At 40.9% G+C, this 27,529-nt stretch overlaps 2 protein-coding genes across 2 annotated transcripts; both read left to right on the forward strand.

Annotated features, from left to right (window-relative positions):
• Positions 1-3,816: 3,816 nt before the first annotated feature.
• On the forward strand, positions 3,817-21,441 carry LOC124480738 (immunoglobulin-like and fibronectin type III domain-containing protein 1). The gene is made up of 26 exons (XM_047040308.1): positions 3,817-4,005; positions 7,149-7,233; positions 8,827-8,859; positions 9,495-9,617; positions 9,741-9,880; positions 10,003-10,102; positions 10,223-10,264; positions 10,424-10,466; positions 10,602-10,788; positions 10,947-11,060; positions 11,320-11,482; positions 11,635-11,907; positions 12,010-12,423; positions 12,571-12,675; positions 17,283-17,407; positions 17,543-17,684; positions 17,807-18,100; positions 18,295-18,591; positions 18,701-18,880; positions 18,974-19,102; positions 19,211-19,519; positions 19,626-19,711; positions 19,798-19,990; positions 20,134-20,430; positions 20,586-20,912; positions 21,010-21,441. Exons 2-26 carry the CDS (start codon positions 7,188-7,190, stop codon positions 21,012-21,014), a joined length of 4,167 nt encoding a protein of 1,388 aa, XP_046896264.1. The 5' UTR covers positions 3,817-4,005; positions 7,149-7,187; the 3' UTR covers positions 21,015-21,441.
• A 173-nt stretch (positions 21,442-21,614) lies between these two features.
• On the forward strand, positions 21,615-26,633 carry LOC124480960 (tropomyosin isoforms a/b/d/f-like). The gene is made up of 5 exons (XM_047040645.1): positions 21,615-22,140; positions 23,320-23,804; positions 23,985-24,051; positions 24,977-25,499; positions 25,658-26,633. The coding sequence occupies exons 1-5, from the start codon at positions 21,859-21,861 to the stop codon at positions 25,660-25,662; spliced, it is 1,362 nt and encodes a 453-aa protein (XP_046896601.1). The 5' UTR covers positions 21,615-21,858; the 3' UTR covers positions 25,663-26,633.
• Positions 26,634-27,529: the final 896 nt, after the last annotated feature.

A 27,529-nucleotide genomic window follows, 5' to 3' on the forward strand; every position in this document is an offset into this window, starting at 1 on the left:
ATGTTAAAGAGAAAGTCCTAATCTTGAAATATTCAATATGACCATAGGACTGTTTGACAGTCTATAACATTTCAACAATGTGTAACATTACAAACTAATATTACCTATACATGTTTCTTATTTAATTTAGTTCAACAAATTAGAAAAAAATAATGTCCTTGTTCTATTCTGTGTCTGAGTGTGATGACACCCACCTGCTGTCCAGCATTTGTCACATTTACAGCTCCCAGCTGTATGTTCATGATGACACCCATGAACAATCTTTGCTATTTATACATGGTGCAGGTCCCATATAACTTTATTCAGACAAGACACAAGACACAAACCTGTTCACTGTTTAAGCTTGATTGGTGAATGCTTGAGAGCGTTGATCCATAAAGTGTAAAAGAACTGTGCAACTCCAGTTGGTGTTGTCAGACAAAGCAATGGACTGAATTGGATGTTCAGCCATGTGCCATGATTTTGTCAATTTGCCTGTCTTCGACATTACTGAGGCATGGTGCTGATCCCAGGCCGACAATTTATCTCTAGGTGCTCTTTCACCTTTTAAAAATACAACCATTCATGTAACTATAAAGGAGAATTGGCATCACTAGAATGTCACTTAGAGAAAGGTCAGTGGACCATTGTGCTTGGGGCATTCCAACTAAACTGTGGTGGTGTTCACAGGACACAGCTGTGTAATCTGTACAGTACGTGTGCTCTCCAGGCTGTGATACACAATGTCTCTATTGGGGCATGATGTACAGTACAGTTCAGAAGATAGTTTGAAGGATAATTAGGGAGGGGTAAATGATTAAAACCTGTGACTATGTGAGGGGGATCGATGGAGATGATGGCATGAAGAAAGAGAAACACTCTTGCGAAAAAGGAGATGAGAAGTTGGGATGGTATCTCTCAATCTCCAAGGCTTATCAGCACATCAAGACCCCATGATGCTGGTGAAATACCACATGCCAGGTAATAAGGTGTCAGGGGCCTTGGCCTAAATCAGCTTTCCATCAGGGAAACTCATCAAGACCAGACTTGTACAGCGCGGCATACTGGACAGGATTGGACTGGACTGGATTCTCTCTTTTATAGGACTCACAACTTTGTTAAGAGATGTTGTGATAATTTCACAGTGAGAGTGGTATCCCACAACATCAGTGGTCATCAGTTATTATTAAAGTGTTTTGTGTATACATTTCTGTTCTGATAGTTCTGTAAATTGTAATGCATCATAGATCAGCTCAGGCAAGGTTATTCCATGATACAACTCAAAGACAATTACAAAAATGTTCAGATCATGTGATCAACAAACATGAGTCACTAAAACAATGATAGAATCTTTGTGAGCAGATGAGAAAAGACATACTGTACCGTACACTGAATGTCAGGATCACAATTACAACCCCCCATTGCCTGCTTTATTGCCGTCTGCATGCTGGTTGGTATTGGTTGTATGTGATTTATCACTGTCTGAGGTACATTGGCCACGTGAAAAGGCGCCTGTTGTTTCCAAGAGATCAAGACTCTGAGTTACCATGAACTGAACAGGTGCCGATATACAGGTATGACGAAAGAAGGCACCAAATAGAATCTTTACCATGAAAAAGTTACACAATATAGATGAAGAAAAAACAACCCATTCAAATATATTATATACTTGGTACCTTAACCAGCTCATGCAAAGACTCACGACACTCCATGTGACCTATGTACTGTATGGTATTAGCCAATGGTTTCCTGCTGTTTGCTCAAAAATAACTGCTGATTTATACATATGGCCTTGATTTGTGCTCTTAACAGATTCACTCTGCATAGTCGACCCGCATGGTGTGATAAATCACCAGCCACCAGGGACTGCCCCCTGACTTGCCATGCCAAGTTCAGAGGAATGGGCCCACTTGTTTACCCAACCTCTCAATATATCACCCCAGGCATGTCTGTTAAAACATTTATTATCTTCACTCGAGAGACTGATTCAGGCCTTTACAAGCATTTCTGGAAGTTTAAAGAGATAGGCTTACAGCCAACAGTTCAAGCTAGGATTTTAGTGAAACAAGACTTTTGAAGACTAAGATTTGACTATGGACTTACGAGGAAGAATTTCTGACAGTGCCTGAATGATTGACACAATTGACAATGATTTCCTGCCCATTTAGAGCCCTCAATCATGTCACTCTTGCACAATGTCTAGCCTCTTTAAGTGAGAATCAATGTTTGCTCTGTGACTCAATCAACAGATTTCTTTGTTGTAGACCATATTGCCATGATCAGTTGGCCAGATATTCTGAGTAAGCAGGCCCCAGTGACCTAAAGTTGAGATTTCCTTCAGCCTGGTCATGTGTCTAAATAGAGCGGCAGACCCGGCTGTCTTGTTAGCACCTAAGCAGTTCTTCCTGATTGGTTTACCACAGTGGGAATGAAAGCTATGTTGCCTGACATTTTATCAACATGGAAAAGGATAGCCTAAGGGGGTTTAATTCTTAATCCAGTGAGGTTTATATTGGCTCAGACCTAGTCACAATCCTGTTTAGATCCATTAGTGGACTTCTTGTATGAGGAAGGACATCCATTGGTAAAAGACTGGCACCACTTCTTAATGCCAGCAGATTTTCGGTCTGCCCTTCGGAATAAACATATCTGGCGTTTTGTAGGCAGCAGCTGGCTTTGGTCTATATTAGGCTATATCTTTTTTATACATTTGTTCAAGATGCAATTAGTAGATTACTATTCTTACCATAAACATTTTTGGTAACTTCCAGGGAGAAGTCAACAAAGATGTGGACTGCACAGGGTATGAATCAACAGGAATTTAGTCAGGCCTTTGAACATGTGCCGGGAGTGGAAATCACCAACTGAAAAAACAATTTTACGGACATCACTGTCTGTCAGTTCCTTAAATAGCTTATTTGTTGTCATGACTTCATAATTAAACATTACATTTAGGCAGCTATATATTCCCACTATCCACTTCCCACTTTGAAATGCTCCAGAGTAGATGAGTGCCAAGTCATCCTAGTTAGCTAGCTTTAGGTTTTCTTTTTTTTCCTAACTTAGTAACTCTGGTAGATTAATGGCAGATCCAATACAACCATAACCCTAACATTCTTTCAACTCATAGAGCTTCTCATAGAGCTCACCACACAAGCACAACTGCCTCAGAAGACAACAAAGAACAGATGTACCGCATTTGCACTGCCATATCCTTAATGATCTAATAACTTGTAACATGATAAGAACACAATTATGAAAGGGATGAGTGGCTCTTTATCAGCCTCTGATCTGACATCTACTAAAGACCAAGTGGACATAAAAGCTTCCTTCAACATCAAACCCTATGTTTGTCATGCCACGTCGTAAGTACAAATTGTTGTCTTGCTGATTATTCTAGCCTGATCTTCCTTACATGGCTTGAATTTTTTTGAAATCTTTCATTTAATTAATTATTAAATGGAAGAAGACAGTAAGTGGAAACCGAATTGTCTTCATGTGAATATCCAATAACCTTCTCTTGTTTTTGAGTTTGTATAATGAATTAGGTTTGAGGGATTAAATATTTTTTTTATCCATAGATTTTTAGGACATACAGTAAGTTGTGTGTGAAGATATAATACCTGTTGTTACTGTATGCCTGACAATTTAAAATTGAGAACACACCATTCATTTTCTTGTCAGCAAATGTTTGGGAAAGATAGTTAGACTGTCATCAGTAATTACTACTGTGAGGAAAACTCACCGCCAAATGGCTGTTGGTGCCCCTCTCTTTCTCATGTCACCAACCCCTCCCCACCCCCTCCTCTTCTTCTGCCCCTACAACCCTCCCCTTGTGTGGATCCATCTGCCTAAATACAGGAGAGCCTCACCTCAATGTCACTGTGTTTCGTTACCACCAGGTTGGCAGCAAAATAAAACAAATTTCTCCAAAGGATTTACTATCCAGCAAAACCTTGAGGACAGCAAATATCCAGAAAGCAGTCAGAAAAGGTTTGAGAGGTCCTAGCTCTACACAGGCAACAGGTAAGTCTATGGTACCTTGGGTACCACCATGAAGATATATAATGAACATCTAAGTGAAAGAATAGGGTGGTACAAGGGCACTCAAACATTTTCTTTTTTTTGTGAGACCACTGCACGTTTATTCATAGTTCTATTTTTAGTAGTTGTTGCTAGTTGTTGTTTCCGCTTTAACCCACAGTTTTATCAATGACAAAAAATATTACTGACTAGTCAACTTTTAACAATCCACAGCTTTGGTGCATTTATGGAAACTCATATTTAAATGAATGATTACACTTGTTCACAAGTTAAGAATTAAAGTAATACTTTTCACAAGTGTATTTTCTATTGAGTAATGATGTGTACACCTGTTACAAAGAGGACATATGATTTATCTGTTTCAGTTTAAGACTAATCCATGGTGCGAACCAATTGTAGTCTGGCAATGTCATGCCTTATGAAGTCCTTGAAGTTGGGTAACAGCTAAGTATAGATGGAAAAGCGTGCCAGTGTCTTGATGTCCTGCTCCTATCATGACTATCATGAGGTAGAGAGGAGCATGACGAGAAGAGAATGCTTGGCCTCTCAATGGCTATGCCAGTCATACACAGTTCTTTGCTCTCTGGTTCAAAATGTCAAGGCAGTTCAATGTATACTGAACCCTGCTTTACAGGGAGATACTGGGAGACACACGGGGAGACACACAGGGAGACACACAGGGAGACACATGGGGAGACACATGGGGAGACACACAGGGAGACACACGGGGAGACACACAGGGAGACACACGGGGAGACACACGGGGAGACACATGGGGAGACACACAGGGAGACACACGGGGAGACAGACGGGGAGACACACAGGGAGACACACGGGGAGACACACGGGGAGACACATGGGGAGACACACAGGGAGACACATGGGGAGACAGACGGGGAGACACACAGGGAGACACACGGGGAGACACACAGGGAGACACACAGGGAGACAAACAGGGAGACACACGGGGAGACACATGGGGAGACACACAGGGAGACACACGGGGAGACAGACGAGGAGACACACATGGAGACACACGGGGAGACACACAGGGAGACACACGGAGACACACGGGAGACAGACGGGGAGACACACGGAGACACACGGGGAGACACACGGGGAGACACATGGGGAGACACATGGGGAGACACACAGCGAGACACACGGGGAGACACACAGGGGAGACACATGGGGAGACACATGGGGAGACACACAGGGAGACACAGGGAGACACACGGGGAGACAGACAGGGAGACACACAGGGAGACACATGGGGAGACACATGGGGAGACACACAGGGAGACACACGGGGAGACACACGGGGAGACACATGGGGAGACACACAGGGAGACACACAGGGAGACAGACGGGGAGACACACAGGGAGACACACGGGGAGACAGACGAAGAGACACACATGGAGACACACGGGGAGACACACAGGGAGACACAGGGAGACACACGGGGAGACAGACGGGGAGACACACGGGGAGACACATGGGGAGACACATGGGGAGACACACAGCGAGACACACGGGGAGACACACAGGGGAGACACATGGGGAGACACATGGGGAGACACACAGGGAGACACAGGGAGACACACGGGGAGACAGACGGGGAGACACACAGGGAGACACACGGGGAGACACACAGGGAGACACAAGGAGACAAACAGGGAGACACACGGGGAGACACATGGGGAGACACACAGGGAGACACACGGGGAGACAGACGAGGAGACACACATGGAGACACACGGGGAGACACACAGGGAGACACAGGGAGACACACGGGGAGACAGACGGGGAGACACACAGGGAGACACAGGGGGAGACACATGGGGAGACACATGGGGAGACACACGGGGAGACACATGGGCAGGCACATGGGGAGACAGACAGGTGACGCAGGGAATACTGCTAACAGTGAATAGAAGTGAATAGCATGTGATGTGAATAGCATGAACCAGTAACTAGCATGAACCAGTGAAAAGCCAGCAAACAGATGAGATGAGTGTTGGTATATAAATAAACACAGAAGCCCTAATAAAGGGAGCAGTGGACCAAGCACTCTGAAATGAACCTAGTACTAAACAAATAAGCAGTGCAAACAGAGCAGTGTAAACAATACAGTAGAATCACAGATATTAATGCATCTAGATGTTTTGGACAAAGGTGCCAATGGACCGAAAATCACGTTTGACTATGTTATTTTTATCAGGTTAATGATTCAAGTTCAACTCACAAAGTATTTGCAAGTCTGAGGTATGGTGTTCACAGTTTTATGACTCATGTGACCTGTCACACAGGGTTAGCTCTGGCTTTGAAAGGAATTGCAATAAATCCTTTAGATCCAGGGTATTTAAATGTTTATTGGCAGTTTGACAACATTGCAGAAAATTGAAACACATTGCATGATACTCTATTTTGATTACTCTTACAACATTGACAATTGGGAGGCTCATGGTCACATGAACACAAACATGTTCACCTCCCAAGTACAGAAAGAGAATACATACAGAGAAAGAGAGAACACAACATGCAGAGGTCATTTGTACCATATGCATGTCACTACAAAGAAAGAAACAGATGGATGTTTTTGCTCAACTTGAGTGAACGATGCATTTGATTTAGCATTGAGTTACTGTTGCTCTTTCATTTTGAAAATAACATTTTGGACCTACTGTTATGTAATTATTAAAAGTTGTTAAGTGTTGAGTGTTTAGTGAAATTATACAAAATGCTGTAAACCCTGATAAGATGTTTACTCAAAACTTTGGTGGAAACTAAATACATCAACGTATTTAAGTTATCTCATATCTGAAGTTAATAAAAAAAAAATATATATGATATATGTGTTTATTGCATAAATTACTAAATTTTTAAATAAATGGAAGTAATAATTTTCCATAAAGGTTATGAGTATTCTGAATTTATTGGGTTTACAGTGGAGGGATCCTGTAAGACATAGACATGTATATTCCAGCTGAGGGTAAACACAAAAGTCAAATTTGGTACGTTTATTTCAGCATGATGAGATGCCTTGCAAAACTAGAACAATTATTTTATTAGTAAATTATGTAAATGAATAGCTTGTTATACAATGGGAATATTTCCCTTGCAGCAGCCCCTCTGGACCTCTGGATTTTAGATACAGTCCAAGATGTGGAAGAAGTCGAAGATCACAGACCAGACAGCAAACGGCCAAGGTAGAGATGAGGGGCAACATCTGTTAATTCTGACCCCTGGCATTCTTTATTCCCCCAACAGGTTTAGCATACGGTAAAAGTCAGAGGAATGGACACATTGTGGATGGAACACTTGCATCTATCTACATTCAGCTGATTGCATATTCATGTAAATGGAAATGATGTAATAATAAGAGCCCACAAGATTTGGCTTGCATATACTGTAGCAGATAATATTACAATCTTCTTAAGGAAAGATCTGAAGAAAAATATGCTCATGACATAATGAATAACTATACAGTACCATTAAGGATTCCACTCTTAAACTGTGGAACAATTCTCATCAAAAACAGTTGTCAGTTCAATTGAACTATGATAATCAAGCTTGTTTGTCATCATCATCAAGTTCTCATCAAGTTTTGAATCAAAGAAGCCCATGACAGAAAGCAAAGAAGAACACAGGATGTAGAGCAGGACACTGTGGAAAAAGTGGAAGAGAAGTTTGGAGTGGAATTCTACATTTGTCAAATATGATATATATTATATCACTCATATATATATATAAATATATATATATATATATATATATATATATATATATATATATATATATATATATATATTTATATATATATATATATATATATATATATATATATATATATATTGTGACATCACCAGGGGACAGGTAGTGGAGGGATGTTACATCCCTGGACCAGAGAGGTGGCAACACCCCAAAATGGTGGCAATGGCCCACACTACATCTCCCAGAATCCCTCACCAAGTGGACAGGTGTAGATGTGTGAGCCACTTAATTAAGTTAGGACTTGAAAAGGGGGGAGGGAAAAGAGCAGGACGGACGACCAGAGAGACAAAGGGCACATGGCTGGCTAGTTTGGACCAGAGAGAAGTTGGGTGAGTGACGGACGGCTTTTTGAAGGGGAAAGTCATTTTTGTTTTACCTTTTGTGGATTTTTGTTGGCTGGTGGAAGATGGAAGAATAAACCCTGCCTGAGTTGATTTTTGTTGTCTGCTCCCGGAAAAAGTGCCCTCATTTTGTGGAACCTGTTTTTGCGTGGTCCTTCCCACCCCGTTGCACTGCCTCACTCTTGCCTGCCCTAGTCAGCTCTTCTTGTGACGCTACAATATATATATATATATATATATATATATATATATATATATCAAGGTCCACTGTGCACATTCTGTGACATTTAGTCATTTACATTTAGGCATTTAACAGACTCTCTTATCCAGAGCGACTTACAGTAAGCACAGGGACATTCCCCCAAGGCAAGTAGGGTGCCTTGCCCAAGGACACAACGTAATTTTGACTCCCCTGTGTAACACATTCTGTGTAACAAATGTCTGTGCATATAAACAAAGATCTTCTAAAAACTCTTTAATACGACATAAATGTGTGTACTGTCTTCCAATACTATATAATAATCTACATGTCTCTTACCATCCTGCCAAAGCAGTAGGCCTCCGCCATGCCTTTGCCAGGAAGGTGTTGTCCTCATCATATCCCCTTTCCCTGTCATTTACCCGTCCATCCTGGGATTAACGTTGTTGCATCTCCTTCCATGTGACCCCCTGTTTATGCACAACCAGGTCCTGAGCAGGACATGATCCACAAGAAAAGAGGTAGGCAGGGAATCAGAAATCAAGCCTTGCTTTTCAGAAACATCTGTTAAAGTGTAATTTAATTTGTTTTTCCTCAACTATAACAATTTGTAGAGGTCAAATAAATTATTTACACGTTAGGAGGAAAAATACAATTCACCTTTACATTCATACACATAACAGTGCTGCACTTTTTGGCCAAAATTCAACATTTTAATCTCAAACTGCATTCTCTACGGGAAAATAATGCCTGTACTGTTCACCTGGAGGAATAATGAAGGGATTACTACAACTACTCCACATCCTATAAAAAATACACTTTTTCACATTTTGGAGACAGGCTGGAGTCAACAAAAAGACTCCCTGAACATTTTTCAGTGAAAAGACATATTCAATGAATAGGACAGGATAAAATCTCTCAATCTAATGTTAAATGAAACTGAGATGAAGAACAATCTTACATTATGTGAGTTACTACAGTGAAAGCATCATCTCTGTTAAAGAACATGACTGACATCTGCTGGTAAAGATGAAGAATGTATCCATGCATGTCACAAACCATGCTGTCCATGTCCATAAAGAGAGCATATACACAGTATGATGTGTTTTCTTGATTTGGTTTTTGATATTTCATGTACCGTCTGTCTGTTGTACAGCTGGCATCAAAAGGAAATCCAAAGTTCCAGGAGTGATGATCACACAGTATGTAGAGGAACTACCAGAAGGGAAGAGCACCCCAGACTTCCTACGCAAACCCATAGCTTTAACCATCCAAGAGGGTACGTATTCCTGTCAGGGTAGAGCCCATAGCTTGCATTTCTTTATTGAAAAGTGATAAGGACTGAGTTTCCTACTACAGAACATGACATAAATATCTGGTAATGTTTGTGCATCGCATCTAGGGAAGTTAGCTGTTTTTAAAGCAAGGGTGAGTGGGGATCCCAAACCAGAGGTAACTTGGAGACGAGCTAAAGGAGATATGTCAAACATGGAGAAATTTCAAAATAAATTTGATGAAGCTACTGGTGAATACCATTTAGAGGTAGGCATCGAGGTGTGTGTGCGTGAGAGTTAGTGTTTTTTTGGTGAACATTTGCATGTGTTCCAACCTATAATGTTGCCCTTCTTTGTATATTTCCTTTTGCACTTCATTTATAATGCAAGATGCCCAAAGTGACCTGTGAGGAAGCAGACACCTACAAATGCTATGCATCCAATGAATATGGGAAGGCTGTCTGCACTGTAATCTTGAATGTCATAGAGGGTAAGATCAAGAAGGATGTTTGAATGTGGACTGGATGCCTGTTTCTTAACATTAGTACACATCACTTACTCGAATGGAGATTTTGTGCTAATCTTCATCGTCATCATCGTTTTTTGTTAGTCGGATTCAAGAAAAAGAAGGCTATGGAAGAGATGGATGCCTGTGAGTATTTAGGCTCTCTAATGACATGAGTATCCCATACAGTTTGGATGTGAAAACACTCACAATCATCATCTGCATGTACAGTAATTTTACAGTATTGAACAGTATATTACAGTCTTTCATTTATCCATTGACATACAGAATTTGTTATATCTTTAGCATCAACAGACCCAACAGAGTTTAGAAAATTGCTGAGAAAAAGGTAAGATATATAACAATATTTTTTAAATTTATGACGAAATGATGTAAGAAATGGTCCAGTTGGTGGTGACTGTTTAGCATTCGTCATAAGTTTAGTTTTTCTGCATTTCTCACTGCTCTCATAATGTTCAAACAGAGCTAAGGGAGAGAAGAAGGAAGAAAAGAACGATGGAGAAATCGATGAGAGATTCTGGGAGATCATCATGAGCGCAGATAGGAAGGATTATGAGCATATTTGCGCCGAGTATGGCGTCAAAGACTTCCGTGTAATGCTCAAGAAACTCAACGAGAAGAAAGAAGAAAGAGAGGTGGAGCAGGCCAAGGTTTGAGAAGAGGGCCCTGTCAGTATGTAGTTTGTCTAGTCCCAATCATGTCATCATCTTATTTCTAACTTTCATTTCTTTCCATTCCTCTCATGCTCTTATCCATTCTCCCCCATCCATCCCTTTGTTTCTGGCTCTGGGCATTGTTCTCCACTCAGTATGTTGAGTACCTCAGTAACTTGAAACATATTGACCTGAAAGGAGATGGCTCTGCCAGCTTTGAGTTTGAGATGGAGCTCAAAGATCCAACCAGTAGAGTTTTCCTCTACAAGGTGAGATGGCTTGAGGTTGACCTTCGATTTCCACATTATGCAAGTCTGACTTTCCAACAATGAAAACATTGTGAGACAAGTACTTCTTATCATAGAATTCAGTGTACAATGTATAACTATATTTCCATAATCATTCATTACCATACAAATCACATCATGAGTTTGATCAGGAGTTTGAGACATCAAAATCAGGTCACTGTGGTATTGAATCTTGCCGTTCTATTTTTTCGTTTTTATTCACAAATGTGTACACCTCTAGGACGGTGTGATGTTACCTTTCAGCGATGAAATGGCAATGAAACACAACCTCAAGACTGTAGGAAAAAAGTTAATCTTCACTGTCAAAGACCTCTTGCCAGAAGATGCTGGACTGTATCAAGTGGATGTTGAGGAGGTCAATGTTTTCTCCACTGACTTCAAGAGTAAGATCACAAGAGATTGATTTGCAGCTTTTTCAAGTATGCTGGGTGATGTGTCAGATTGCCAATGCTACTCACAGTATGCTCAAAATTGTATGTCCTCTTGTGTCCTGATTAATTTGGTCTGTGGGCTTTTCTCTGCTTTTCTTTTCCAGTTCCCTGCGTTGACTTTATCGTCAAGATCCAAGAGGTGAAAGCCAAAGAGCGAGAGGATGCCCTCTTTGAGTGTGTCTTGTCCCATCCAATAGCCAAGATCAAGTGGACCGGCAAGAACAGCCCCCTGGAGCATGGTGACAAGTACAGCATCAGTGCATCAGGGGACAAACTGATTCACAGACTGCTGATCAAGGACTGCATGCAGTTGGATAAAGGCATCTACTCTGCTTCAGCTGGCATAAAATCCTGCAGTGCTTGGCTGATGGTGGAAGGTAATGAACAGAATCCTTATTCATACCAGTACACATTCGCACCTTCAGTACCCATACTAACTAAGCTTACTGTTTTATGTGCTCCCACTGTAATTTCCACAGCTGACACTGAACCTGCACCCACTGGTAAAAAGAAGGCCCGCAAAACAACCCAAGCAGGAGGGGCAGGGGTTAATCTGGAGAAGGTAGCTGAGGAGCAGCAGGGTAAACTGCAGAAGGAGAAGGAGGAGAGAATTGAAGCCATCATCAAGGCCAAAGAAGAACAGCAGGCAACAATGCCTGAAAATGTGGTTGAAGAGAAGACTGATGATAGTGCATTAGTTAAAGACCCCCCAGTGGGAAGGGACACATCTAAAGATAAACAAACAGAGATACCCCCCAAAAAACAAGAACCTCCCGTGGTGAAAAGTTCAATTAGTGATGGGGGCCAATTGAAACTTGTAAAGGAGGAGCCAAAAGTAGATGAGAGTCCTAAACCTGTTAAAACAAGTCCAGTTGTTCCTACCAATGTCATAGGTAAGATATTATCTTGCAATTTTGAAATTTCAGTATAGATATCATACAAATATACATACTTTGTGGTCAATGCCAGGAATATTGCATGGTTGATCACAATGTACATATTGCTATTGTATTGACATTGTATTATATGATTACTGATAGCACCACCAAAAAGTGATCTACCTGAACCAGACACACAAGCAAGCGAGGATGACAACTCTGGACGTAAGAGAAATACTGGTCCACTGGTCTCAGACAAGGTCATTGGTAAGATATAATGTACACTGAATTGGTCTCTTTGGCTACTGCATGGAGGCACATGTCTAAACTATAAGAAGGCAGCATAAGGAAGGTATTGTAGGACTGAATATTATATTAACTGTAAACAAATGAATTTTGAATACTTTAATTCTTAACTAATTTTAGAATACTCACTAATCAATTTCCATCTCGATCATTTCACATACTGGTAACCAGTACAAAACAATCAGCCTTTTTTTAAATACAATAAATACTGTACGATTAGGGCTTGTAGAGCACAAACAGAACAGACAAGTGTGTGTGTGTGTGTGTGTGAGTGAACAGATAAATATACTTCTACAGAGTATTACTTTATAACTACATACAGAGTGATACTGTACTGTAAAAGTATATGGTTTGGTTTTGGGCAGTTTCTTATATTATTTTTTTTGTGGCGGGGGGTGTTGACTTGTAGTTAAATAGTGAAAACATAGGCAAACAAAAAATATTAGTACTTTTTTTCTTGTTTGTAAAGTACTTTCAAGAATATGAAATATAAGCAATACTCGTTGTGAAGGTGTAACACAGTTTATAATTCTACATTGCTTTTATCAATGTTGGAGAAATCTAACAGCAGGTACAATAGAGTTGTTGCACAGGCTAAAGCCAGGCACACTGTACTTTGAACAGTTAGTCTGTATGGTCATTCACATGTACCGGCGCTAAGATAAAACAAGAAATGCTCAACAAGTTTATTAAGTAGCCTGTCAAAAGTTTCTCCTCATATTTTGAGTTGTTAAGAAATGAGCAGCATACTGAAAATTTAGTAAACAGAATTACTTTACCAACTTTAGTATGTTAAAATAACTAGTCGCATGCAAGTGAATTTGACTTTTTGTTCATCATGTTTCTCTTGTGAGAATTGTGTCAGCTTCCTTTGTGACTTGTCAAAGTTTGGTAGGTGGGTCATGATGACTTGTATGTGATAAATGTTGTATTCATGTTTTTGTGGTGTTCTACACTGCAAGACTCACCATGTCTTTGTTTTGTTCATCTTTATATACTATATGTTCCAGTGTATGTCAAAATGGATGTCCTTTGTAACTTGTCTTTGTTTCCGTTTTCTTGGTGTTACTATAACCACAAAGCCTGATGTTTATTTTTCAAACTGAGCAAAAATGAAAAAACACTGCTGGTTCCACCAAGCTTATTCTTATTCCACGGCCAAATCACAGATCCAAAAGAGGGTCAAAGTGGCCCAGAAGAGCCTGAGGAGTCAGCTGAGTCTAACAAGAGCTCAGGACGTACAAGGCAGGGCCCACTACTGAAAGATACAGTGATTGGTAAGACAGCACATGTACCGCACTGCATGGAAGAGAAGTTCGGATGCTTGGAAAATGACTGTCATTGGACACTGACAGTTGAAACATTCCTCTAGAGGGGATGTTTGAGAATTTTTTTTAATAATCTATAAATGTGCGAAAACTCATGTTTTATAAGCAGTTAATTAGTAATACTAAGTGAATACATAAGAACAATTATTTTCATGTATAGATGTTGCCCTATAATGTCACAGTAATTGGGCTTTGCAAAAGCTTTGTGAAACTTATTGGATCTAGTATGTTTCACTACACTTGAGAGCTTGCAAGGCCAAGAGATTTAAACATGGCTGGTTTTGTACAGCCCAAAACAGTGTACTATAGTATGCAACACCTAAAGCAAGGCAGAATAACAAAAACGTTGTTTTTTACTTTACAAGTATACTTTGTTACTATGTATTCACTTAGTGTTACTGTATAATTAACGGGCAGTAGACATTTTTTAACCCTGAGTTTTGTGCAATTACTGTTCCTAATTTGTACAAGCCTAACTCAGTTACCAAAACTTATTGTAAAGGCAACAACAACTCTAATTAGACTATAAACTATGATTAGAAAACCACCATGAACACTGAGACTATTTGCTGAAGTGCATGTTATGAGGCGATTTGATCAATCTTTCTTTACGTTGTGTCTTTCACCTTGTCAATGTTATGTGTTGTATGTGTTTGTGTTCTTCATGTTTGGTTGATGTTTTATTGTACAGTGTCTTTGTTACATCAATGTGCTATACTGTACATTACAGCCTATGCCGTCTTTGTTACAGTTTATGTCCTTTGAGACTTGTCCTCTTTGTTTTGGTTTCCTTGGTGTTACCATCACGGTCATGAAGCCTGATTTTTCTTTTAAAATCTAACCAAATGAAAGATTCCACCAAGCCTATTCTTATTCTACGGCCAAATCACAGATCCAAAAGAGGGTCAAAGTGGGCCGGAAGAGCCTGAGGAGTCACCTGAGTCTAACAAGAACTCAGGACGTACAAGGCAGGGCCCACTACTGAAAGATACAGTGATTGGTAAGCACACACATTCTGCTATGACTGCATGGAGCAGATGAAGTTCTGAAGTTTGGAAATAACTGTCATTTGACACAGACAGTTCATTTGACACAGACAACATTCCTGCAAGGGAAATGTTGAAGTTAATCCCATCAAGGACATCCAATAAGAAATTATGTCGGTAATGGTTTTCTTTTAATTACAAGTAATTACTGGATTAATTCATTGTATCACACAAATGGTAGGTGTTTAAAGGGATGTCTAAAGGATGTCCATATGGGGCCCATTCCATTTCCCCCAAAATATACAAACTAAAAGACATTCTATCAGCAATAAAAACGGAGAAACATTTGACAGAAAGTGGAAAAAACAAAATCACTTTCAGTGAGAGATAAGACAAGAGGTGTAGCCCTCATACTGTAATATATCTTCTGTCTCCGAATGCACTGGCCTGAGCAGGGCTTGAACACCAGCAGATCATGCACAAGTAAATCACATCCTGACTAACAATCCAACAAGAGAGCAACACACCAGGACAAAATCTAACCATAAATCCAATCTAAACCGAAAAAGGCAACAACAAAATATTGAACCCCCCGCCCCGCCTCATCAATGTACAGTACACTGTATTTACTTAGTATTACTATGCAATTAACAGCTTAAAAAGCATTACCCGTCATGTTCGATGCTGTGTAGAAAGGAAGTTGTGCCTAAACCAACATGAAGTACAACAACAATAACAAATCTGAAATGAGAAAAACTGCCATGGATAATGTCTTATGCATGCAAATGCATCTTTGAATGTTATGTGCACTATCTGACTGGCAAGCATCTGCAGATGTTACGCTAAGTTTTTGGTATAAGAAAATACAAAAACACCTTTATTTATTTTCTTAAAAAGGTATTTCTTTTTAAGTCTATGTGTATTACCTTTTCTATTAGATTTCCCTACAACACAACCAAGAAAGAAGCAATGGTGTGCTTCTTATCCCTTTCTTTCTATAAACTCTGCGAGTTTTATTTGTCACAACCTATGTACTGGTTTGTCTTTGTTGTGTCTTTACTTGCTAGTGTCATTTAATCTGATGTTTTACATCAAATCTAACTGCATCCACAAAAATAAATCTGATTCCACGGCCAAATCACAGATCCAAAAGAGGGTCAAAGTGGGTCAGAAGAGCCTGAGGAGTCACCTGAGTCTAACAAGCGCTCAGGACGTACAAGGCAGGGCCCACTACTGAAAGATACAGTGATTGGTAAGACAGCACACATTGTTTACTGACTGCATGGAGGAGAAGTTGTCATTTGACACTGACAGTTGAAACAACATGGGTTATGTTAAAGTGAACATCATCAAGGACACCTTTAATACTAAATGAAGTACGTAGTCTCACTAACCTAAGTATACTCACCAGTATTTGTCTTGCAATATGTTTGTCCATGGGGTGATCCAGAAGGAATGTGCAAACAGCTGGGCCATTCACATCCTCCATCTTTACTTAGCTGCTTTTAAAGTTACAATAGGTGAGATTATTTTAGTTTTGTCCCCTATAAACATGTTGTGTAAGATAATGAGGCCCTCTGAACATTATTTAGCAACACAGACAGCTCCGTGCCAGTGGAGCAGCCAGCTACTCTGCAGCTAATTGTTTTCCAGAAATCCTGTTCCACCAGTCGCCTTTGGAAAGTGTCTTATTTTGTGAAACCCCTGTCAATCAACTCGAGCTTGAAGAAAGCGGAGAAGTTCAGACAAGAAATGGGGGCACTGTTTCTCACATTTGAATATATTTTTTATTGTAACTTATTGCAGCTTTAAGTACAAAGAAGTTACTTTTACTGTCATTACTGTTTCATTACTTGAAACAGTAATGACAAGAAATTATGAAACTTGTCATAATAATTAATAAACGAAATTGTACATGTGATATCATCTAATATCCATGATGTCCAAGATGTCCGAGAAAAGAAGAGCAAAAAGTTAACAGCAGAAGAGATGCAAAAACCTGAAGACTTGTGTGAAGATCATAAAGACAAGAAACAGAAACTAAACAGAAAACTAGGCATCCGAACAAGACAAACAACATTCTTGTGGATTCATTTCTTTCTTTTTCTCACTAAAAGGTATCGAAAAATTGATTACTTGATCATTTTAACTATCAGACCAAAGAGAAGAAATCACCCATGTTACTGGTAAGTGTGCACTAAACCGCTTGTGGATCCGTTAAGAGTCTCTGAGTGGTTGTTGTTGTGTATGTCAGATCCAGGAGTTCAGTTTGTCAGTGGGCTTTCTGACGTTACTGCCTTGATGGGCCAGCCTGCTGAGCTCCTCTGCAAGGTGAACAGTGAAATATGTGAGGGTGCCTGGTTCCGAGATGGAAAAAAGGTTAGTCCTCAGGGAATACAGTATGTATATACAGTGAGCCTACATGTGCATGCTCATAATTGTTTTTGATCAAATTACTTGTCTTATGGTCCCATTCAATTAATATGTATTGTACTCCCATGCCTCTCATTTCAGATATCTACAGAGGATGGCCTTACAATATCTAAGGATGGATCAACCCACAAGCTGCTCATCAACAGCTGCCAGGAGGAACACTCAGGAAAATACCGTTTTGAGGCAGATGGACGTAAAACTGAAGCAATGCTCAATGTTAAAGGTTTGAAAACTGTTTTGTTGACATTGTATTATTACTTTCCACTGCAATAAAATGAAATCTTAACAGTAAAATTACATTAAAAAAATACTTTCTCATTAGAATGTAACTGTGTACCATTGAAGATCCCCCTAGGTTTGACCAAGATGACTTGGACGCATTCTCCAAGCCTGTGACAGTCAAAGTTGGTCAAAATGCAATTTTCAAGCTGCCTTTTGTTGGCTGTGAGCCCATGAAGATCCAGTGGTACAGAGATGGAGAGGAGCTTTTGGACGAGAACAATGTTAAGATAGAGAAGTCAACAAGCCAGAGCCGTCTGCTCCTTAGCAAATGCCAACGCAAAGAAACAGGAGAGATCAAGATAAGACTCAAGAATGAGCATGGAACCCTTGAAGCTGTGTCTAAACTCATTGTGCTTGGTGAGTTCAAAGGCAGACAAGGTTAAAAGGCTTAACAAAAAAAGGTCAAATATGATCAGTTATTGCACAGATCACATGCTTCATTGTCTAGGTCAGACAATCTGTTACTCTTTCATAGTCACACAATTAGGTAATCTAGCTTCTATTGTTGCTCAGTTTTCTAAAGTGTGGTAACCATTCTCTCTGATTGTCAGACAAGCCTACCCCGCCCCAGGGCCCTGTGGAGGTGGTGGAGAGCTCTGCTGTCTGCATAGACATCAAATGGAGGTCACCAAAGGATAACGGTGGGCGCCCAGTGAAGAACTACCTGCTAGAACGCCAACAGGTGGGGCGTAACACCTGGAAAAAGATTGGGGAGATCCCTGGTGTACCTACCTACAAGGATACAGATGTGGACCATGGAAGGAAGTACTGTTACCGTATACGAGCTGTTACCGAGGAAGGCATCAGTGAGATGATGGAAACGGATGACATCCAAGCTGGAACTTTGGGTGAGGTTTGTTTCGCGATATGGGACACAATACAACAAAGGGATATTTAAATACCAGTCACCACACTATACCATCAAAATGTGTGTATGTCATGTCTCCAATATCTCAGCTTTCCCTGGAGTCCCTGCTCCACCAACAGTGGTCAGTGCTTCAAACACCTGCATAAACCTAACATGGACTGCACCCTCCAACACTGGTGGCTCACGCATCGTAGGCTATAACCTTGAGAAGCGCAAGAAGGGGAGTAATCTTTGGAGTAACGTCAACCCCAATGAGGAGCCAATACAAGGTTTCTAAATATTTCTTTCAGCTAAAAATGTTGAAAATATGGCGACATTTAGCATTTCATAACACCTGATTTTTTGTCTAATCTCAACTTCAGAAAAGAAGTATGTCGTAAAAGACGTTGCAGCAGGGATGGAGTATGAGTTCAGAGTGACTGCAATCAATGTTTCTGGACCTGGCGAACCTAGCAACCCTTCAGAGTTTGTGTTTGCAAGAGATCCTAAGAGTGGGTATAATGTGTACACATATGAGATTACAAATTGACAAATGTAACAAAATAATTAAACATGTTTGCTAATACAGAGCTTGTAATAACTCAAATGTAATGTTTTAGAACCCCCAGGAAAGGTTGAAGATCTGAAGGTGACAGACACGAGCTACACCACCCTATCTCTATCATGGACTAAACCAAGAGAGGAGAAGGGGGTCCAAGATGATCCCAAAGGCTATTATGTAGAAGTCCGTCAGGCTGAGAGCCTTGAATGGGCCCGTTGTAATGTCACCCCCATCCTCCTGACCTCCTTCACTGTCAAAGGCTTGAAAGCATTGTCTATGTACTGGATCAGGGTTATTGCCACCAATGAGGGAGGGGATGGTGTGCCCCAAGACTTGGACAACTACGTTCTGGCTATGCCCCCACCTGGTAGTGGATGTTCCCATTGAGAATTCAAAGTAAAATCAATCAGTATAGTTAGCTATTTTGCATTATTCACCATTAATTCCAAATATTATCTACCATTTCCTCTCAGTGAGACCACGCTTCACAAACAACAAGGTGAAGAGTTTTATGGTCGTGAGAGCAGGAAACACAGTCAGGATCACAATAAACTTTGAGGTATGAAGTAAAGTTGGTCAAACGTTAAGGGCTGAAATGTGTTATGTCACAGAATCTTGTTAACTTTCTGAGCACCTTACTTCTAGGCCTCTCCGTGGCCAGAAGTGGACTGGCTGAAGGACAATGTTCCTGTGACCAAGAGGGTAACCATCAGCAACTCAGATGGGTCATCACAGATTCTTATTCCTTCTTCTGAGCGCTCAGATTCGGGGGTCTACACTATTGTGGTCAAAAACCTGGTGGGCCAGGAGACCTTCAGTGTGGAAGTCAGGGTTACAGGTACACAAACTAACGGAGGGACATCAATCTTTAGATATAGTAGCTTAACTTCTTGGTGTTGCATAGATCTAGGCATATTCAGGTAAAGGATGTCTTCCTACAGAGTCATAGTCTATTGACAATGTTTCTGACTCTGGCCACAGATGATCCAAAGCCTCCTGGACCAGTGGAGCTGGAGGAGAGCGTCCCTGGCACAGTGACAGTGATCTGGGAGTCGTCCCCTGATGAGAAGCGGGACGACCACCTCCACTACACAGTCTCTAAACTTGAGTCAACCAAAAACACCTGGAGCTCGGTGGCCGATAGGGTTTTCAACAACAAGTACACCGTTTGCAACATCATGCCCGGAAGGGAGTACCACTTCCGTGTCTATGCCAAAAATGACATGGGCATGTCAGCACCGTCTGAGTCACCTACCTGGGGCATAGAAAGAAGGAAAGGTACTGTGAACCAGAAAAGAGATTCAGTTGCTTTGACTGTCCCCGACCCACCAGAAGTTTATTATTGTTCACTTTATACTAATATTATACTGTATACGGAAGGTTGAAGAACCCCACACATGTGATCCTGACAGCTCTTTTCTATTCCTTTTCAGAAAGGTTTGTGGTGAACATGCCAATCTACAAGACCTGTGATTTGAGGAGCCCTCCAGCCTTCCTTGTTCCGCTAAAGCAGCACAATGCTCCAAAAGGCTATGAGTGTTATATCAGCTGTGCCGTGAAGGGTGATCCCAAACCTCGCATCACCTGGTACCGCAATAATGTCAGCCTCAACACAAACACCAACTACTACATCTCCAACATCTGTGGTGTATGCTCCTTGTTGATCCTCCATGTGGGGCCCAAGGATGTGGGAGAGTACACCATCATAGCAGAGAATGCCATGGGCAGGGCTGAGTGTTCCACCAAGTTCTCTGTCAGAGGTGAGAGGCCAACTAATGTTATAGCATTAACCACGACTGATAAATTGAATTGTGAAAATATTCTAATGTTCTTTTTTCTTTTTCCTCTTGCTCACAGAATGAAGAAAAATGCCATTCTCATAGTTTTATATATTAAATGTTTTGATGTTTAATCATGTTGGGTGTGATATTGAAATGAATGTCTTGGTTGAAAGAATTATCTTTATGCATGGCCATGCTGTGCAACATTGGAACCTGAGAGCCTGTCTTTAATACACTATCTGACAATTACACAAACGAAATCCACATCCATGGAAGCATAATACCATTAACACGTATTGATTACATTTTAAAACATGAGTTTCAACATTTATAATTTTGATTCAACATTCCTCTGGAAGCCCATTCGTGACTGAATAATGATAATGAATGAGCATTTATGAAAACTGCTATTCGTAAAGGTGAGTTCAAGTAAACGCAATGCAGGAATATTGCTCTATGCCTAAAAAACTAAGAATAAACCATTGTCAAAAAGATGATTTAGAATGTGAAATGTGTTCGTTGTTTTTTTTTTGATTTAGATGTATTTATCATTCACGCATAAAACACCCATAGATTTGCACGTGTGGGCTTTCCAAACTGCACACATGGTACAAAGAAACCAGCCACTCACGGTCCTGGAACGCCCCCTTACCCTGTGCTTCTCTTCCTGGAAAAGGGTACCACATCCACGCCTTTCTCCTTTCTCCTCTGCACAGTCTGCAGCCCAACCCCCTTTCACATGAACTTGCTTTTTAGGCTACTTTCTAAAAGCCGATTGAATGAGGAACCATTAGCGCGGCGTCTCAATTATTAGTGAGAAATTGAATAGGACTCGTCATATTAATTCACTGTGTGCGATCTTGCAAATATTTTTAACAATCGGTTTGCTAAATACCGCTCTGGCCTGTTGGAACATTGTGTGAAAATGACAGCAAAGCATCGGGGAAAAGGAAAAAACAACCATAAAAATGAAGAGAACTCTTTCAGACACGAAGTCCTGGAGTCGGAGGCGCGTGGTGGAGGCCATCACTATACACTTTTGTTCATTTTATTTCTAATGATTGTAATCGGGGGTGCTACCGCAACATGGTTCTGTGTCCAGCAGCACCAAACTATAACCTACTTAGCAGACAACCTCATGGGCATGCAGATGAAGATTGTGAAGTTACAGTCCTTCCAGGAAGAAATCCGACAGTCAAGTAACAAGGTATGCATTTAGTCAGTTTAGCTTGATAATGTCCAATTCCTGAATAGAAACGATGCATGTTATACATGCTGTTATGAAGCAGTAGGTTTCCATGCGTCAGCAAATATGTCTAAATTCCATTGACTCATTTCTCTTCATCACGAGCAAAGAATATTTTGCCTAAGGACACCCTGCCTTGTTTTGTATAATCAGCCATGGTCCCCCTCTAATAATTGTATACTATGTTGCAAATTATTACCCTGTATATATTGAATTATAGAAATGTTACACAGTTATGGTCCTATGTTGGACTGTTTTATTCAAGTTAAGACGGTCAGTTAACGTGAATTAAAAATGATGCTATTTTAAACCACTTGACAAGGTGAAGCAGCTGTTGGCATTTGTAATGAGGATTATGCAGTACTTGTCCTTTAACACTGCGTCAAGAATTGTAGAACTGGACCCACTAAATGAAGAGTAGCCATATGAACACGTATGAGAGAGATCTTTCAACTTTTTTTAAAATAAGGTTGTATTTCAGTTTATACTTTGGCAGTTTAGTGGCACGCCTGTTGGTGTTGCTAAATTTAAAAGGCCAGTTGTGTGCTGCAGTTTTAAATAGACTAACCATTTGATATTGTTGACCTCAGTTGTGAGGCCTTCCTATTCCCATAGTTTGGAATTCAGGTGAACGTTTTTAGCTTAAACTTGTGTGACTCATTTTGAAAGTTGGAAAATGGATGCACTACCGCTACATTAGCTCACTGTTGGAACTGTTATCTGACTCATTCAGATTTTGGACAGGTCATTCTATATTTTAATGGCCCAAATAGTTTTGGGGTTTTCTGTAATACAATCATACTTCGGACCCAGTCAGGACTGTACTTAACTGTAAATGTCACATCAAATGGGTAATGGGAGTCAGGTGGCTGAGCAGTTAGGGAATCGGGCTAGTAATCAGAAGGTTGACGGTTTGATTCCCGGCCGTGCAAATTTATGTTGTGTCCTTGGGCAAGGCACTTCACCCTACTTGCCTCAGGGAATGTCCCTGTACTTACTGTAAGTCATTTTGGATAAGAGCGTATGCTAAATGACTAAATGTAATGTAAATGTAAAAATATAATGTTCAAGTCAAAGTTGTGATAGGCTTGATATTGTGGGATGACCACTCATTGTAAGACACTATTTTTCTTTCTTCAGCAAAGCTCTGAGGGCATAGAGCTCCGCCTGAATGCCCTGGAAGAGTCCTATGCATTGGCACAGAAGCAAGTGGGCATGGCCATGGCCACGGCCGAGCAACTGAAGACCTCTGACCTCCCTGCCCAGGTTCTCTCTCTCCACACTGAGATGAAGGCCCGTCTGTCTGAGATGCAGCAGGCCACAGTGTCTATGGAGCAGCTGACCCAGCTCCAGGACCTGCTCAAGGGGAAGAGTGAAGAGTTCCAGGCTGTCAGGCTGGATGTGGAGAGTCTGTCGGGAATGAGCGATGAGCTGGCCCAGAGTGTGGAGGCCCTGACAGGCAACCTGGCCTCTGCCGAGTCCAAGCTGGATGAAAGAGTTGAGCTGGTGGACACTCTGAGCTCCAGCCTGGACGGCCAGGCTTCTGAGCTCTTTCTTCTAAAGGAGCAACTGGCCAATCACCAGGCTCAGCTGGAGGCCAGTACACTGGAGATTGCAAACTTCAGGTTTGTGTTTTGAGATTTTCCCTTATGCATCACTTTTCTTGAGGTTGACCTTGTCCTGGCTTTAAACAAAAAAAAAAAGAGAAGGGACAGGTCGTACGCCACCTTGGTGTCTTTGTCTCTGCTGTCCTCTGTCCGTGGCAGTATTTGTGTCATAACACCCGGCTGCTGCGTGTGTTTCAGAGAGCTTCTAGAGGTGCAGCATTCCCAGTGGGCCCAGCTGGCTGGTGTGCAGGACCAGCTCAGTACGGTAGGTCCCAGTGTACAGGAGCAGAGCTCAGCTGTCCAAAGCCTCCAGTCTGAACTTAGGGCTCAGCTTGAGAACCTCCAGAAACAGGTTGCTCAGGTAGCATCTCTGGAACCCGCTCACTCTGTCTTAATGTTTCAGTGGAAGCGACTGGGAAAAGACCAAGCATATACTAATGTTGGTTAAATAATTTTTTATCAGAAACGGCCTACTGCAGGTCAGTTACCAAAATATTCCCTTCTGACATCATAAGTATTCCTGCTTTGTTTCTTAGTACATTAACTGTCAGTGTAGCCTGATGTTGTCATACTCATAATTCTAGTCAGAATATGTGTCTGATAACTCTCCGTTGGGCTGTGACTATGGGGCGTGTTTCAACCGAATTTGTAAAACAAATGCCTCTTGGCTGTTTGTTGAAAACAAATTCAACCCAAGCGCTCTTTGGTGATGTTGTTGATTACGTTACTGTTGATCATCTGTCCATTATCATATAAAGCCCGCCCTGACAATTTGATTGGTCCGAACAGCTCCTGTTCGGATATAGTTTTTCCGCAAACGAGCTACTCCAGATAAGTTGGGCTGGCAGCCAGGCTACTGTCAGTGTAGAAGAGTCTACTTTTTATCCAGAACTATATTAGTGCAGCATGTGTCCATTGGGACCATTCAATATATTTATATCCCCTTAGTTTAAAAAAGGGCTAATTGGCTGGTGTAAATCCACAGATGTGTTCAAAGTAAATGATGTCGTTTTACAGTGCTGCATTTTTAGACCAAATGAAAACGTAATCATGAAAATGAAATTAACACATAGTTCCACAATCCCAATGGTGTTTCCCTCATGGTATGGTTATCAAGCTCCAGTGTTGAGGGCCCATAGCTCTGATATTATTATAGACCAGAAAGTCACATTGTGGTATTTGTTTTGCAGCCAGAGCCTGTAGAGCAGGTAGAAGAAGAGGCTGTTCCTGCAGCTGACACAGAGGAGTCCCAGCCAGAAGAAGCTGCTGGAGGAGAGGAGGTGCCTCATTTGGACGGGTTGCCTGTAGAACTGGAGGCCCTGATAGCCGAGGAACAGAGTGCTCCTGCTGAGAAAGAAGTGATGGAGGTAGGAGAACTGGAGGAGGATGTTGCAGATGAGCAACCAGCTCCTGCAGAGGTGGAGGTGGAGGTGGAGGAAGAAGGAGAACTGAAGGAGGATGTGGAAGAAGAGCAGTTGGCACCTGTGGAGGAGGAGGAAAAGGTGGTAGAGGAACACATTGCTCCTATAAAAGAGGAGGACATGGCTGATCCTGCACCAGAGGAGGTATTTGAAGAGGAACCAATAGGAGAAGAGAGCCTGGATCTGGAGGAACAGGAGGTGTCTGAAGGGGAGGAAGACTTAGAAGAGACCATTGAAGAAGAAGAGGAGTTAGAGCAAACTGTTGAGGAGGATGATCCTCTGGAAGAAGAATGTAAGTATTGAACATCACACACTATAGTAATGCCTTTCTGTGTACTATGGTCACTGTACAGACAAGTTACTAATACAGTAGTACCCAAATACTGAGCATGAATAAATGGTCCCTTTTCAGTAGTGTCCTGCCTAATGCCATGTTGTTATATTTTGCAGATTGAATGTAATATGAAAGGACATTGTTCCACAGTCACCAAACTCAGAAGAGAATGGACACGTTCAGTCTCCAACATGACAAATGTGAAGGCATTTTTCATGTTAAATGTGCAATACCATGTTTATCTCAGAGGGAAATCTGGTCACAAGAATTTAATCAATGTTTAAGTCAGAACTGTATTTTACCTCAATGTAGTGTCTGTATGAGAGGGCTATCAGGTTAGGCAATGACTACTGTATTCAGGGGTTACCTACCAATACTAACCTCATAAGCCTTAATCTATTTTAAAAACATGCCTTTCTAAACAACTTGTTCCATAAATTAAAATAGATCACTATTTTTCTGTAATTAGTCCCAGGAACAAAACTGACATGTTTTCAGACTAGATAACAGCCATAAATTGTGCCTGTCTTGATAACATGTGAATTGCTTTCCCTTTGTCATTGTCTGAAATGTGTCTGGGGGTTTTATTGGATTAAGGGACACAGCTATCCAAAATCTGTATCCTTTTTGTTTACACAGGCAAACAAGCCTAGAAAAAGTAGTGAAAGTGATACCTGTGAGAAAAAAAAAAAAACGATTTCAAGTTTGACTTTAGTAGGCTGTATGAATAGTAGTGTAGTTGTTTAGTTTTCTTTTTTTACTGACTTTTTTCAAATTTTCTGTCTGCCAGACATGGGCATAAGTACTTCAAACACTGAAGATGTTTCTGATTTGGCTTGCTAGGCTCATTGGATTGGCAGAGTTTGCACTTTTGATATGATTCCATTGACTCCACTGAGCACTGGCAAACTATGAATCAATCTCAATGCAAGCATTTAATTTAAGTATTTTACAGTATTTTAAGTCTGGTCTGTATTCTTACAACACGCACTGTTACTGCCAAGGATTGGGTATACTCCCAAAGTTCATCTCACTGAATTCTCTGATGTACGTTTTAGATAATAAATCGTTTCTTCTTTTTTTATCACTCAATTTAAAGGGTTGATTGCTGTCTCTGTATTAGATATGGTATTTTATTGGAATCACTTCAATCTTTTGCATAATAGGTTTTATATTTATGTTCCTACATTAAGAATAATTGTAGCCGTGCAGCTCTCAGAGATGGTGTAACTGTGTTGTGACATGCTAGTTATCCATACAGATAACATTTCAATCTGGGAATCATCTTCGCCAAGGTCAAAACAAGCATGCCACATCTCACTTGATAATGAAATTATTCATAATGATTCTTTGCTCTTATGGCTTCAAATTGTGGTCCCACTAGTCGCACAGCAGCAAGGTAGCATACATTTACTCTGGGAGAGTGAAACAGGTCATGTTCCCAGTCACATCAGTGCACAATAATGTCAAGCATGCCTTTCATGTAAGTGTGAATTTCCATACATGTGTGTCTGCAGCCATTGTTGCATGAGGGAGGACTTTGTCCTCTGGTTTTGGAGAATACCAACTCAGATTTTCCATTATTCTTAAGTAATGAGCAACAGTACAGAATAATATGTGTACTGAATGCAAGGACTGTCGAGTATAACAGCATAATGTACTTTATTGTAGGCAAATTATTTGTAAAAAATAAATAAATTGCCAGAAATAGTGAAATTTATGAAAGACTGCTATTCAACACTGATTTCCATTTTGCATGCAAGCCTTATTCCTGCTATATTCACTTCCACAAACTTTGTGAGGAAAGCTTTCAATATGTCCTAGTGTCATGTTCTGTGTAAACTGCAGCGCTTGCGTTAGTCTGCCAGACACAGGCAGTTAGGAGTGTCCTGCCTGAGAGTCTGCTGTGAATTGGCCAACTGCACAGTGCCTCGCCCTGCGCTGATGAGGAGGAAGCATTCTCTCTCCTTATCTCTCATACAGAGTCA

Source organism: Hypomesus transpacificus, chromosome 18, assembly GCF_021917145.1.
Source record: "Hypomesus transpacificus isolate Combined female chromosome 18, fHypTra1, whole genome shotgun sequence".
In the NCBI taxonomy this organism is placed as follows: Eukaryota; Metazoa; Chordata; class Actinopteri; order Osmeriformes; family Osmeridae; genus Hypomesus; species Hypomesus transpacificus.